A 14,202-nucleotide genomic window follows, 5' to 3' on the forward strand; every position below is an offset into this window, starting at 1 on the left:
CCCATCTATTTCCCATGAAGTGATGGGACCAGATGCCATGATCTTCGTTTTCTGAATGTTGAGCTTTAAGCCAACATTTTCACTCTCCTCTTTCACTTTAATCAAGAGGCTTTTTAGTTCCTCTTCACTTTCTGCCATAAGGGTGGTGTCATCTGCATATCTGAGGTTATTGATATTTCTCCTGGCAATCTTGATTCCAGCTTGTGCTTCTTCCAGCCCAGCGTTTCTCATGATGTACTCTGCATATAAGTTAAATAAGCAGGGTGACAATATACAGCCTTGACGTACTCCTTTTCCTATTTGGAACCAGTCTGTTGTTCCATGTCCAGTTCTAACTGTTGCTTCCTGACCTGCATACAGGTTTCTCAAGAGGCAGGTTAGGCGGTCTGGTATTCCCATCTGCAGATGGTGATTGCAGCCATGAAATTAAAAGAAGCTTACTCCTTGGAAGGAAAGTTATGACCAACCTAGATAGCATCTTCAAAAGCAGAGACATTACTTTGCCAAAAGTCCATCCAGTCAAGGCTATGGTTTTTCCAGTGGTCATGTATGGATGTGAGAGTTGGACTGTGAAGAAATCTGAGTGCTGAAGAATTGATGCTTTTGAACTGTGGTGTGGAGAAGACTCTTGAGAGTCCCTTGGACTGCAAGGAGATCCAACCAGTCCATTCTAAAGGAGATCAGTCCTGGGTATTCATTGGAAGGACTGATGCTGAAGCTGAAACTCCAATACTTTGGCCACCTGATGTGAAGAGTTGACTCATTGGAAAAGACTCTGATGCTGGGAGGGATTGGGGGCAGGAGGAGAAGAGGGCGACAGAGGATGAGATGGCTGGATGGCATCACCGACTAGATGGACATGAGTTTGGGTAAACTCCAGAAGTTGGTGATGGACAGGGAGGCCTGGCGTTTTGGGATTCATGGGGTCACAAAGAGTTGGACATGACTGAGCGACTGAACTGAACTGAACTGAAGCTTAACTGGGACGGACTCAGGACAGGTTGTGGGCAGTGAATGCTACCAGTAGTACATCCCTCTGGGAATAGCAGCCTGGCCTTTCTCTACCACACAATGTCAGAACAGGCACCCTGGTCAGCCCAGCCCTCTTGTTGCAACCTGCATATTTGTGTTTTTTTTTTTGGGTGGGAGGGGGGCTATCCCACACAGCTTGTGGGATCTTAATTCCCTGACCAGGGGGTGAACCCAGGCCACAGCAGGGACAGTGCAGAGTCCTAAACACTGGACCGCCACGGAGCCCCTTACAGCCTGGGTCTTAAGTGCACAGAAGGGGCCAGGCTCCTTCCCCACAGTGACCATCCCTATGAACAGTGAACAGTGCTGGCCCCAAGTGCTGGCCCACATTCCCCTAGGGAGCACTGCATACATCCCATGCTGGTCCGGGACACAGCCAGTTTTACATAACATACTCTCTGCAGTAAGAGAACCCTTGCAAATGACCAACAGACATGGTTTTGTTTGACCTAAGTCATTTTACAAATATCAAAAATCACTGCAGGTCAAGTGAACTGATCTTTCTCTTGGAACACCCTTGCCACATGACAGACTCCTCCTTCTACCAGTCACTGCAAAGGGAAAAACACATGGAAGAAGGAAGGTGAGGGCAGGAAGTGGGAGGAGAAAACACAGTGGCCCCAGCTCACCGCATCCTCTTTCTACACCCACGGGAACCGACGACCGACGCAATACAGACACCAAAGCGGGTCGGTCCGGGCTGCGTCCCTGCAGCCAGAAGGCGCTGTGGGAGCAGAGAGGGGCCAGGCTGCAATCCTTACTGCCACCTGCCAGCTGCGTGACCTTGGCCAAGCCACTTAACCTCTTTGGCGATGGTGGCTGGGATAACTGAATGGCATCTGTAGGGCGGCCAGCACAGAGTCTCACACAGAGAGCATTCAAAAATGGTAAAGCCCCCTCAAAATGCAATTTAAATCAAAGTACCGTCTGTGGCATTGCCTCTTAGAGATAGACATAGGAAGATAAACAGCAAGGACCTTACTGTAGAGCCCAGGGAACTATATTCAACATCTTGTAATAACCTATATTGGAAAAGAATCTATATCTGTATATAAAACCGAATGATGTTGCTGGACTCCTGAAACTTACATAACATAGCAAATCAACTACACTTCAGTTCTAAAAATTAAAAAGAAAAAAAGAAAGAAAGAAAGAGTCACATGTGGCTCCCATCTGCTTCACTCCCGTATACTGTGTGGATAAATGGAAATCTCCCCCTACCAGCCTGGGCTCCATGATTACCTGCACTGTTATAATCGGGCCTCCATTCTTATAGAGGAGGGGTCTCATCTTGGGCAGAAGGACCCCCAGCCACTTGTCCACAGCCGCAAGGTAATCTGGAAAACAGCCAGGTTTAACACCATCACACACCTTTTTACTACAAAGAGGCACCATGCACCCTGTTATCCTGGGGCTGGCAGCAGAGATCGAACAGACTGATTCAACCACTACTTTCTGAAACGGGGGTGTCACGTGCACCGCAAGTCTGATAAAAGCTGTCCTGCCTGGAGTTGTCCGCTCAGCGGAGCCTTCAGAGGATCAGCCTGATATCGGCCCCTGCCGCTAGGGCCACAAGCCTGCAGCACAGGAGGCATCTGCCCGTGTTTGTTGAATGACTGAGTGATGGGTCCTTCTCTGTCACAGCTGAGTTTTTAAAAAATTAAGTTCTAATCAACTATACATTTACACTGTCAAATGGGGATAAGTATGCAGTTCACAAAGCTGCTGTAAGTATTAAATGAGCTAGTACATGGGAAAATACTAATAATATACTAAGAGTGTAAAACGTGTGGGTAATACGCTAAGAAGAAAAGCCACACAGAGCATAACGTACTAGCCTTTTATTTATTTTTTTTCGTACTAGCCTTTTATACAGCAGATTTAATCGTTGTTAGCTGCTCTTATGACCAGCTTCATCCCCAAGCGAAATGAAGTCTTCAGAAGACAGAAAAGCAGCTAGAAACTCTACTGAGTCCCCTGCAGTGACCTACATAGAAAAAGAATCTCAAAAATATGCATATGTGATTCATTGCGCTGTACAGCAGAAAATACCACCACACTGTAAGTCAACCATACGCCAGCAAAAATAAATACAGCGAATCGGGGCCTGCAGACCGGTCAGGGTTTATAGCTAGATAAGGGGAAAAACCTATCACTCACAGATCACTCTGTAAAAGTAGATGAAGAGAGATCCAGTGACGCCACCAGAGAAGCTACGTCTGCCCGTCTGGTTAGCTGGGAGTCATCCCCATCAAGTCACAGGCTGAGAATGGAGGCAGAGAAAGCACTCAAGTCAATCAGTCAACCGCAAACAGGGCCCAGTGCTAACTCAAAGAGTTACCAAGGCATCGACAAGATCTAGTTGAGTTGTCCGAACAATCCTTCTTTCCTACACATTCAGCGTCTGGTGGAGAATGATGGACACCCACACTTTTACTAAACTTTCAGAAGCATTCACCCAGGAGTACCCCAGCCTTTGAAATATTGTATCTGACCCTTTGGATATAAAGTATCTGAACTTTCTTAAATTCTCTTACAACATCTCTAACAACTCACCTGGATCCGAAGAACGGAGAACAATAGATTTTTTCTCCAATAGCCAAGCAGGTAATCCTCCCTAGGATGGGGAAACAAGCAAATTAAAAAAAGAAACCACTTTAAGGTCTTAGGGGAGATAGAAATTATTAATACTACTAGCAGTGAGAGTAAAGGAAAAAATGTGTCATGGAGAACGGGTATTTGAGGTAGGCTTTCTGGTTTGTAACTTTCAGGGCAATTAGAGATTGTAAACATAATAAAAAATAAGATCACTCTGCATGAATGCAGTGTTTTGAGAATCAAAGATTTTTCTATAGATTACTCCACTGAACCTCATATCTACCCTGTGGGGCAGACAGAGGCCACTTTATGAACTGCTCTTAACAGATGAGGAAACTGACTTCTGTCTGTGACCACCAGGGGGAGGACCCATGCCTTCTCACCCCTCCCTGTTCCTCTCTGCCTGGCCACCACCTAAGGTAAAAGACACCTGGGCTTTCTTAGCTACAGGCCCGTGCTATCTGGAATGAGACTTATCCACACCACTTTCATTCCCTTTCCCCCAGAGCCCCGTCTGTCCACGCACCAGGCAGACGAGGCCAGGTTAGCCACACTCACCATGTCCCACTCAGCACAGATGTAGGGTCCAGGCCTCAGGATGACCAGCAGTCCCAGCTCATGCGCCAGCTGAATGAAATGTTCCACATCATGGTCCCCGGAGAAATTGTACTGTCCAGGCTGCAGCTCATGGAAGTTCCAGGCCACGTACCTGCCAAGACGCACACAGCCCCTTCCTGAAAATAGCTCACAATTCCAGGGGTCCCATACATATTTCCGAACCACTCTGCAGAACTATAAACCCACAGGGCATACACAGACATCTTCCTAAGGCAGCCTCTTGAGAAAAAACTCTTGTTTTGAGTTTTCACGGTAGCTACCCAGATAATCAAACTTGTGGGGACACTTTTAAGTGTATGCGCCACAAAGGATGCCCCTTCCTATTTAATGCTTGATTTAATTAAAAAAAAAAAAAAAAAAAAAATATATATATATATCGAGTTCCCTTGTGGCCTAGTGGTTAGGATTCCGGGCTTCCACTGACAGGGCTGGGGTTCAATACCTGGTTGGGGAACTGAGATCCTGCAAGCCGCACGGCGTGGCCAAAAAACAAAAAATACATAATTACATGGACACAAACTTCTACTGTGTAAAAATTATATATGCCTGTGTAAGGCTTAGGAAAAATGAAAGTATGTGTGTTAAGGTCATAAGCGATATACTTACTTTTTGAAAAATGTTTTTCAATAAAAATGGAAGAGCCTCCAAGCCCTGTGTCTTCCTAACCAAAAATTTTATCAGGAATACCCTGAAGGAGGTAAAGTAACCAAAACTCTGACCAGTTTCCCTGGCTGCCTGCAGCAAGGGACACAAATTTAAATACAAAGCTACCCATTGCCATCACAAAGGTCTCTCTGGTGACCCCAGACTTATGGTTTCAGGGTTTCCTGGTTCCCTGGAGCCATTTTGGTCTCCTAGAACTTAGTTTAGTTTTAAAACTTTAATTTTAGGGCTAAAACTACAGACAGGCCCCAGTGGTCCTACAACCAGAAAAATGAAGGGGATTCTCCCTAACCATCTGTCCCAGGAATCTGCTGCTGGATTTTCTCATACTTTATCTTTGAAAAGTTATCAGCAATCCACATCAGCAATGCAGAAACCAGAGTGGCCAGCCACCCCAACTTCCTTCTCAATTAGTCATTTTGAAACAAACAGAAGAGATGAGGAGAGATAGTTATTGGGGGTGATTCTGTAACCCTGGGCCATAGAATCACCCCAGCAGAACCACAAAGACAAACTAGGTTTCAGGGATCTACCCAACAAGGCATGTTCCCCTAGGAGCTGAGAGGAGCTACGGCCACCTACAAACACCCTTATCTTTAAATCTCAGCTGGATTTCTGTCCAAAAGCACATGCCTCGGCAAATTTCAGTTTTATCAGCTGTATTCGGCTGACTTGGAGAAATGGCATCATCCATGTCGTTTGTCCTGCACACAGCAAATCCTCAATCACTGTTACTTCCCTTTGCCTTTTTAAGCTGATATTCATTTTATGATTTCTGCTGACAAAGTTCAAGGTTGGAAGAAGTAGTTAACTGTCTAAAGAAGCGACACCCAAGCCCACGACAAACCTCTCCCACGGCACTGTGCATGCTAAGGCATTTCAGTTGTGTCCGACTCTCTGCGACACTGTGGACTGTGGCCTGCCAGGCTCCTCTGTCCATGGGATTTCCCAGGCAAGAATACTCAAGTGGGATACCAGACCATGCTATTCCCGTTCTGAGCAACGAAACCTCTGCACAGAGAGATGCAGCTGGTCCCCCACTCCAGGTGCGCGTGTCTCTGCCTCGGAGGGGAGCCCAGTGCCCTCCTACTTACGTCTGGATGGCGTTCAGCCCAGCCATCTTCATCTTCAGCAGCCGGTCCTTCCAGTAGAAGCGGGGCACACGGAAATAGTGAATGCTTCCCGAGATGTAGCGGAAGGGCTGGCCATCCTTGAGGAAGCGGTTACGGCGGTAGTCGATCTGGAATGTTCTCTGGGTGGCGTTCTACAGAGCAAGGATTGGACCACATGAGAACTTCCACCCTCAGAAAGCAGATGTTTGGACGGTGATGAGGGACTCCCTACACATTTAGTTTATGTGCGTGCCTGGTTCTGGGCTATAAAACAAACCACTGCTGAGACAGGGCGAGGAGGACCTACACGCAAAGTTCCAGAGGCTGGCACCAATGTGACAATCAGTGGGCGGTGGCAACACACACGTGGACGCACACACACGCACGCACACACATGCACGCACACACACTGCCTCCCCCGCCCCCTGCGGCCGCGCCCTGCTGGAGCCCTGCATCTCCCTCAGCAGGAATGTCACTATGCTGAGAGCAACAGACCAGAAGTCCGAAGCCCCGAAACCTTTTCCTAGCTGCTGTTCTGAGCCCCACCATGACCGAGCATCCTTCTCTAACCCTCTGTCTCTTCATCCGTAAAAAGGCACGATGCCAGACTAAATGAAATCGAAGGCAATATGTGAGACCCAGTTTGTGAATCATGAACTCAATCTGGGTTATCAGAACTTTTTTAAATGAAAGAGAGCAGAAAAAAGAAAGAAAAAATCAGTATTACACATAGTAAAGAGACAAGGGTTATTTAAAAAATTGTATTTTATTGAAGTAGTTGATTTACAGTGTTGTATTAATCTTTGCTGTAGATACACATCTTTTTTCATATTCTTTTCTATTATGATTTGCCACAGGATACTGAACATAGTTCTCCGTGCTGTACAGCAGGACCTTGTTGTCTCTGCACTCTCTATATGATGGCTTGAATCTGCTGACCCCAAACTCCCAATCCATCCATCCCTTCCCCAACCCCCTTCTCCTTGGCAACCACAAGTCTCTTCTCTACAAAGATAAGTGTTATTTTAGGAAACTTTAGTTATATAGGCATATATAGATTTGCATATGGATGTATATCTCTGCAGTGTTGCAATGTAAGTTGTATTTCTAGAATCAAATCAAATTTCAAGAAACACTGTTTGGGGATCACTGGAGAAGGCGAAATGCTAGGAGTTGAAAGAGAAGACCTCAAAGGGGAGGCCGACTTTTAGGTAGAATAGAACACTGCCCTCTGGTGGACGGAAAAAGGCAGCCACAGACCTCATGCCGCAACAGGACCAGGGTTACAAATTGCTGTTGTTTAGTCGCCCACTCCAGTATTCTTGCCTGGAGCATCCCAGGGACAGGGGAGCCTCGTGGACTGACGTCTATGGGGTCACACAGAGTTGGACATGACTGAAGTGACTTAGCAGCAGCAGCAGCAGTCGCTAAGTCACATCCAACTCTTTTTCAATACTCTGGACTGTACAACCCACCAAGCTCCTCTATCCATGGGATTTTCCCAGGCAAGAATATTGGAGTGGGCTGCCATTTCCTTCTCTAGGGGACCTTCCCAACCCAAGGCTACAAGAAACCATTTAATTAGTGTCCTCCATTGTTAACAATGGTTATGGTTTTTCCAGTAGTCATGTACAGATGTGAGAGTTGGACCATAAAGAAAGCTGAGCACCAAAGAACTGATGCTGTTGAGCTGTGGAGCTGGAGAAGACTCTTGAGAGTCCCTTGGGCAGCAAGGAGATCAAATCAGTCAATCCTAAAAGAAATCAACCCTGAATATTCACTGGAAGGACTGATGCTGAAGCTGAAGCTCCAATACTTCGGCCACTTGATTTGAAGAACCAACTCACTGGAAAGGAGACCCTGACACTGGGAAAGATTGAGGGCAGGAGGAGAAGGGGGCGACAAAGGATGAGATGGTTGGATGGCATCATCACCTCAATGGACATGAGTTTGAGCAAACTCAGGGACACAGTGAAGGACAGGGAAGCCTGGCACGCTACAGTCCATGAGTCGGACACAACTTAGCGACTGAACGACAACTGTTGGTAAAATTTCTTGTGCATCTTTAGGCATTTTTTTAAAATCTTTTTTTCATAGCAGCATAACAGTCCATGAAACTTTTGAGTGTTGCCCTTGAAGCCGTATCTGGAAACAACCATGAGAGCAGGGGTCCTAGATCCCACTTGGCTTGAAATCCAACTAGAGAGCTTAAGTACTGTGACTGTGGGACTTCCCTGGGGGTCCAGTGGTGAAGACTCTGCACTTCCACCGCAGGGTACGTGGATTTGATCCCTGGTTGGGGAACTAAGATCCCGCTTGCTGCAGGCATGGCAAAAAAAAAAAGCATTGTGACTAAAAGTTAAACAATTCAGAGACTGCTAAGGGACAACTGGAAAGCTTTACTAACCAAAAATAAACAAAAAACTAATTTAAGAATCATTTTTTCAAATGCCAGAGTGTCAATATCCCTTTATTCTTCCAGTAAGCAATGCTTTAATCGCCATCCAAAAACCAGAAACTAACAAAAATATAAAAATTATTTCATATACCAAGTTGCCCAATGGATGATTTTAAAAACACCTGAAAGCATGTATACGCCTAAATATCAAATAAAGGTTTCCCACAAGTTCTGTGAGTTCAAAGGCAGCTCAGAGGTTGGGGAAATTCTTTAGACCGATAGAAAGGGAGGGAGCGACTTCGGGTAGAACTGGGAAGAGGAAAGGGCTGTCTGAAGTCTGCTGGTTGGGAATTTCCTGGCTGTCCAGTGATTAGGAATCTGCATGTTCACAGCTGAGGATGTAGGTTAAATATCTGGTCGGGGAACTAAGATCCCACAAATCTCCTTGTCTAAGAGAAGTAGTTCAGAGAAGTAGGAAATGAGCTTAGAGAGAAGTGTTCTGTGGCTTAATTCCACAGAACAGAGCAGCACCACCATCTCTGCATTCACACAACCTCAAAATACAGCCCAAACATCAACCTAATAACTATTTATAAAAATTACAAACACCTACTATGTGCTGAGTAATAACAGGGGAACCACACAGATGCAGCCGCAGCCCACGTGAAGCTTCTGTCTAGCGAGGAAAAAACTCAAGAATCAACACAATGAGTACTAGATGATTAAATGAGGATAAAACCACCAAGTTGTATACCTTAAACATACAGTTACCCAATTACGTCGAGTACAGCTGGGGGATGGGATAAGAGCAGAAGATGGCAACAGTAATAAACAGCTTGTAACCCAGGCCTGGGGGACAAAGAAGAATTTCCCAGAGGAAGGAACACCTCAAATTGTGATTCTCAACCTTGGCTGCACATCAGAATCATCTGCCCAAGCTTTTAAAAATAGCAAAGTCAAACCTCATCGCTCAGGCATGCAGATGTTAATTGATCTTGGGTGGAGCCCAGGCCTTGGCATTTCTTAACACTGCCCAGATGATGCAACGTACGGTCAGCGTTGAGAATGCCTGGTTTAAGCTGAGCCCCAGAATGAAGACGAGTTAGCCAAGGAGAGGTGCAAGGCAGGCAGCAGAAACTGGGAGCCCTGACAGAGAGGGTGCAGCACTCGGGCAGGGAGTGGTGGAACAACACAGATAAAGCACAGTGACAGCCGAAACCGCGAGACGGGACAGGCCAGACCGAATGAACTCTGACCTCCCATCCAAGGGCCTGGGCTTTATGCCGAGCGCCACAGACAGCACCTTAAACAGAGGACTGATAGGAGCAGACGTGTGTTTTCAAATACTTGGTACTCTGCTCTTTTCCTGAAATGGCCATCAAGGAAGCAGAGTTGTGGACCCTGGTGGCGGTAGCGACGGGTCAGGTGGGCAGGAAGTGGACCCCATAGAACTCATGGGTTGGTTAGATGCAGGATGGACACAGGGCCTAAGCCAGAGGCTCCCACTGGCCCTGGGCAGAAACAACTGAGCCTTTTCTTTAAAAAAGAGAGAGGGACTTCCCTGGTGGTCCAGTGGTTGAAACTCCACACTGCCAATGCAGGGTTCAATCCCTGGTCAGGGAACTAAGATCCCATATGCCATGCAAGGCAGCCAAGAAATCAAAACATATTAAAAAAAAATATTTTTAAAAGAGAGAAACTTAATAGATATCATCTGGAACAAAAAGACTGCAAGGATATTAACACCTATGAGTTCATAATGATTCACAGAGGGGAAAAAAGAATTCACCAGTCACTTTTGGAGACTGCGAGAGTACCAACTCATTACTCCAAAAATGACAAGCAAAGGGAAAAAAGCCAAGCAGGTTATTTCCCTTTTCACAGAAAAAATATATTTCAGGGTAACCAAGAAGTTGACAATGGAGAATTCTTCACAGAATTCTAGCTAATAAATGGCAACAGAATAACAGAATCTGAAAAACATCCTTTCCTAACCTTAAGTGAAATAATAGACTTAAGTTGTAATCATCAGTTCAGTTCAGTCGCTCGGTCGTGTCCAACTCTTCGCAACCACATGGACCACAGCACGCCAGGCCTCCCTGTCCATCACCAACCCCTGGAGTTTACTCATACTCATCTCCACTGAGTCGGTGATGCCATCAAACCATCTCATCCTGTGTCGTCCCCTTGTCCTCCCGCCTTCAATCTTTCCCAGCATCAGGGTCTTTTCAAATGAATCAGCTCTTCGCATCAGGTGGCCGAAGTATTGGAGTTTCAGCTTCAACATGTCTTTCCAATGAACAGTCAGGACTGATCTCCTTTACGATTGACTGGTCGGATCTCTTTGCAGTCCAAGGGACTCTCAAGAGTCTTCTCCAACACCACAGTTCAAAACATCAATTCTTTGGTGCTCAGCTTTCTTTATAGTCCAACTCTCACATCCATACGTGACCACTGGAAAAACCATAGCCTTGACTAGGTGGACCTTTGTTGGTAATCATCAGTGTATGCTAACACCATCATCAAGGTTGAAGGAATCTTATAAGAAGGGATCAGGCAGATGTGATCCCTCTGTTCATGTCAACCTCATGAACGTGGAACAAGCAGACGTGACTCTCACGTTGTGGTTCAGGAAGATGTACACAGCCCCACCCTGAAGCAGTGCTCATTGTTGAACTTTAATCTCAACTGAACCTGAATCTAACTCTAACACAAGGAAGTAAGAAGCCAAATCCAACATGTGGGACATTTTAAAGTCCCATGGTAAGAGTTACTCTGAAATGTTGATGGTATTAAAACAAAATAAACTAATTGAAAATTGCAGTGCTTGGGAAGGAACATTGGGGCATTTTCTGGGGCAATGGTAACATCCTAGAGCTGAATCAGGGTTTGGGATTACCAGGTGTATGCGTTTGTCAAAACTCATCAAGCGGTGGGCTTCCCTGGTGGTCTAGTGGTTAAGAATCCTGTTGCCAATGCAGGGGACTCGGGTTCAATTCCTGCTCCGAGAAGACCCCACATGCCTCATGGCAACCAAACCAGTGCATCATAACTACTGAAGTCTGTGCTTCCACAAGAGAAGCCACCACACTGAGAAGCCCATGCACGGCAACTAGAGAACAGCCCCCACTCGCTGCAACTAGAGAGAGCCTGCACACAGCAACGAAGACCGAGCACAGCCAAAAATAAACAAATCTTAAAAAAAAACACAAAACACTGTTAAATTAAAAAATGTCTCATGCATTTCACTGTATGTAAAGTCGGTAGTAGTGAAAGTTGCTCAGTCGTGTCTGACTCTTTGTAATCCCACGAACTGTAGCCCGCCAGGTTCCTCTGTCCATGGAATTCTCCAGGCAAGAATACTGCAGTGGATAGCCATGCCCTTCTCCAGGGGATCTTTCTGACCCAGGGATTGAACCCAGGTCTCCTGCATTGCAGGCAGATTCTTTACCATCTGGGCCACCAGGGAAGGCCCATGTAAAGTTTACCTTAAAGGGAAAAAGGCTGAGTAATACTCCATTGTGTATATGTACCACAGCTTTCTTATCCATTCATCTGCTGATGGGCATCTAGATTGCTTCCATGTCCTGGCTATTGTAAACAGTGCTGCGATGAATATTGGGGTACACGTGTCTCTTTCCCTTCTGGTTTCCTCAGTGTGTATGCCCAGCAGTGGGATTGCTGGATCATAAGGCAGTTCTATTTCCAGTTTTTTAAGGAATCTCCACACTGTTCTCCATAGTGGCTGTACTAGTTTGCATTCCCATCAACAGTGTAAGAGGGTTCCCTTTTCTCCACACCCTCTCCAGCATTTATTGCTTGTAGACTTTTGGATCGCAGCCATTCTGACTGGTGTGAAATGGTACCTCATAGTGGTTTTGATTTGCATTTCTCTGATAATGAGTGATGTTGAGCATCTTTTCATGTGTTTGTTAGCCATCTGTATGTCTTCTTTGGAGAAATGTCTATTTAGTTCTTTGGCCCATTTTTTGATTGGGTCATTTATTTTTCTGGAGTTGAGCTGTAGGAGTTGCTTGTATATTTTGGATGAAACTGGAGCCTATTATACAGAGTGAAGTAAGCCAGAAAGAAAAACACCAATACAGTATACTAACGCATATATATGGAATTTAGAAAGATGGTAACAATAACCCTGTGTACGAGACAGCAAAAGAGACACTGATGTATAGAACAGTCTTAGGGACTCTGTTGCAGAGGGAGAGGGTGGGAAGATTTGGGAGAATGTCATTGAAACATGTATAATATCATGTATGAAACGAGTTGCCAGTCCAGGTTCGATGAACGATACTGGATGCTTGGGGCTAGTGCACTGGGACGACCCAGAGGGATGGTATGGGGAGGGAGAAGGGAGGAGGGAGGAAGGTTCAGGATGGGGAACACATGTATACCTGTGGCGGATTCATTTTGATATTTGGCAAAACTAATACAATTTGTAAAGTTTAAAAATAAAATAAAATTTAAAATAATTTAAAAAAAAAAAAAGGAAAAAGGGCTCTAAACAAATATTGACCTTTAGGTAATGATTTATATGCTGATATATTTCAGAGGAAGTACACTTATGTCCACAACCGACTCCCAAATGCATTTCCAAAATAAGACAGAGTTGATGGATGCAGTGATGGATGGAGGGATAGACTGACAGTAACATGTTAATGGGAGAATCTGAGTGGTGAGGATATGAAATGTTTTCAACTCTCTGTATGTGTGAAAACTTTTCCAAGTGAAATGTTAACACAAATTAAAAAGTTGGGTCAGGAAGAATTGGATAAAGGTGGTCAAAAGGCACAAATTTCCATTTACAAGGTAAGTAAGTACCAGAGATGTCATGTACAATATGATGACTCCAGCTAAGAATGCTGCAGGATCTATAAGAACATTGTTAAGAGAGTAAATTCTAAGAGTTCTCATCACAAGAAAAAATTTTCTTTCTTCTTTCTTTCCTTTTTATTGTATCTGTACGAGAAGAGGGATATTACCACCTACTGTGGCAATCATTTCACGATATGTAAATGAGTCAGGCATCTTGTTTACCTCAAACTTATACAGGGATGTATGCCAATTATTTCTCAATAAAACTGGGAAAAAAAATAAGCTTAAAATGTGAACTCAGGGGACTTTCCTGGCAGTCCGGTGGTTAAGACTCTGTGGCCCCAATGCACAGGATGTGAGTTCAATCTCTGGTCAGGGAACTAGATCCCACAGGCCACAACTAAAGATCCCAAGTGCCGCAACTAAGAGTTGGCATAGTCAAATAAATATTTTTAATTAAAAAAAACACACATCTACATCAGCTCCTGTGGATAGTCCCTTGGGAACTCATCGTACTGTATGCTGATAGGGTCTCATCTCAAACTCATCCCTCAAGTCTTTGCGACTTCCCACCCCAAAGTCACTGTGGATGGTGACTGCAGCCATGAAATTAAAAGACGCTTACTCCTTGGAAGCAAAGCTAGGACCAACCTAGACAGCGTATTAAAAAGCAGAGACATCACTTTGCTGACAAAGGTCCCTCTAGTCAAAGCTATGGTTTTTCCAGTAGTCATGGATGGATGTGAGAGCTGAACCATAAAGAAGGCTGAGTGCCAATGAATTGATGCTTTTGAACTGTGGTGTTGGAGAAGACTCTTGAGAGTCCCTTGGACTGCAAGGAGATCCAACCAGTCCATCCTAAAGAAATCAGTCCTGAATATTCATTGGAAGGACTGATGCTGAAGCTGAAGCTCCAATACTTTGGCCACCTGAGTCAGCAAAGAGCTGACT

At 45.1% G+C, this 14,202-nt stretch overlaps 1 protein-coding gene across 1 annotated transcript in view; it reads right to left on the reverse strand.

Moving 5' to 3' along the window:
* The window catches only part of GLB1 (galactosidase beta 1), a 104,064-nt gene that overhangs the window by 70,458 nt on the left and 19,404 nt on the right, over nucleotides 1–14,202 (reverse strand). The window contains exons 2-5 of the mRNA XM_019984740.2: nucleotides 6,006–6,175; nucleotides 4,189–4,339; nucleotides 3,589–3,649; nucleotides 2,275–2,369 (exon numbers count right to left, since the gene is read on the reverse strand). Of these exons, the coding sequence (XP_019840299.2) occupies nucleotides 2,275–2,369; nucleotides 3,589–3,649; nucleotides 4,189–4,339; nucleotides 6,006–6,175 (477 nt within the window). The remainder of the gene's footprint in view (nucleotides 1–2,274; nucleotides 2,370–3,588; nucleotides 3,650–4,188; nucleotides 4,340–6,005; nucleotides 6,176–14,202) is intronic.

The sequence above is a fragment of the Bos indicus genome, chromosome 22 (genome assembly GCF_029378745.1).
Source record: "Bos indicus isolate NIAB-ARS_2022 breed Sahiwal x Tharparkar chromosome 22, NIAB-ARS_B.indTharparkar_mat_pri_1.0, whole genome shotgun sequence".
Lineage (NCBI taxonomy): Eukaryota > Metazoa > Chordata > Mammalia > Artiodactyla > Bovidae > Bos > Bos indicus.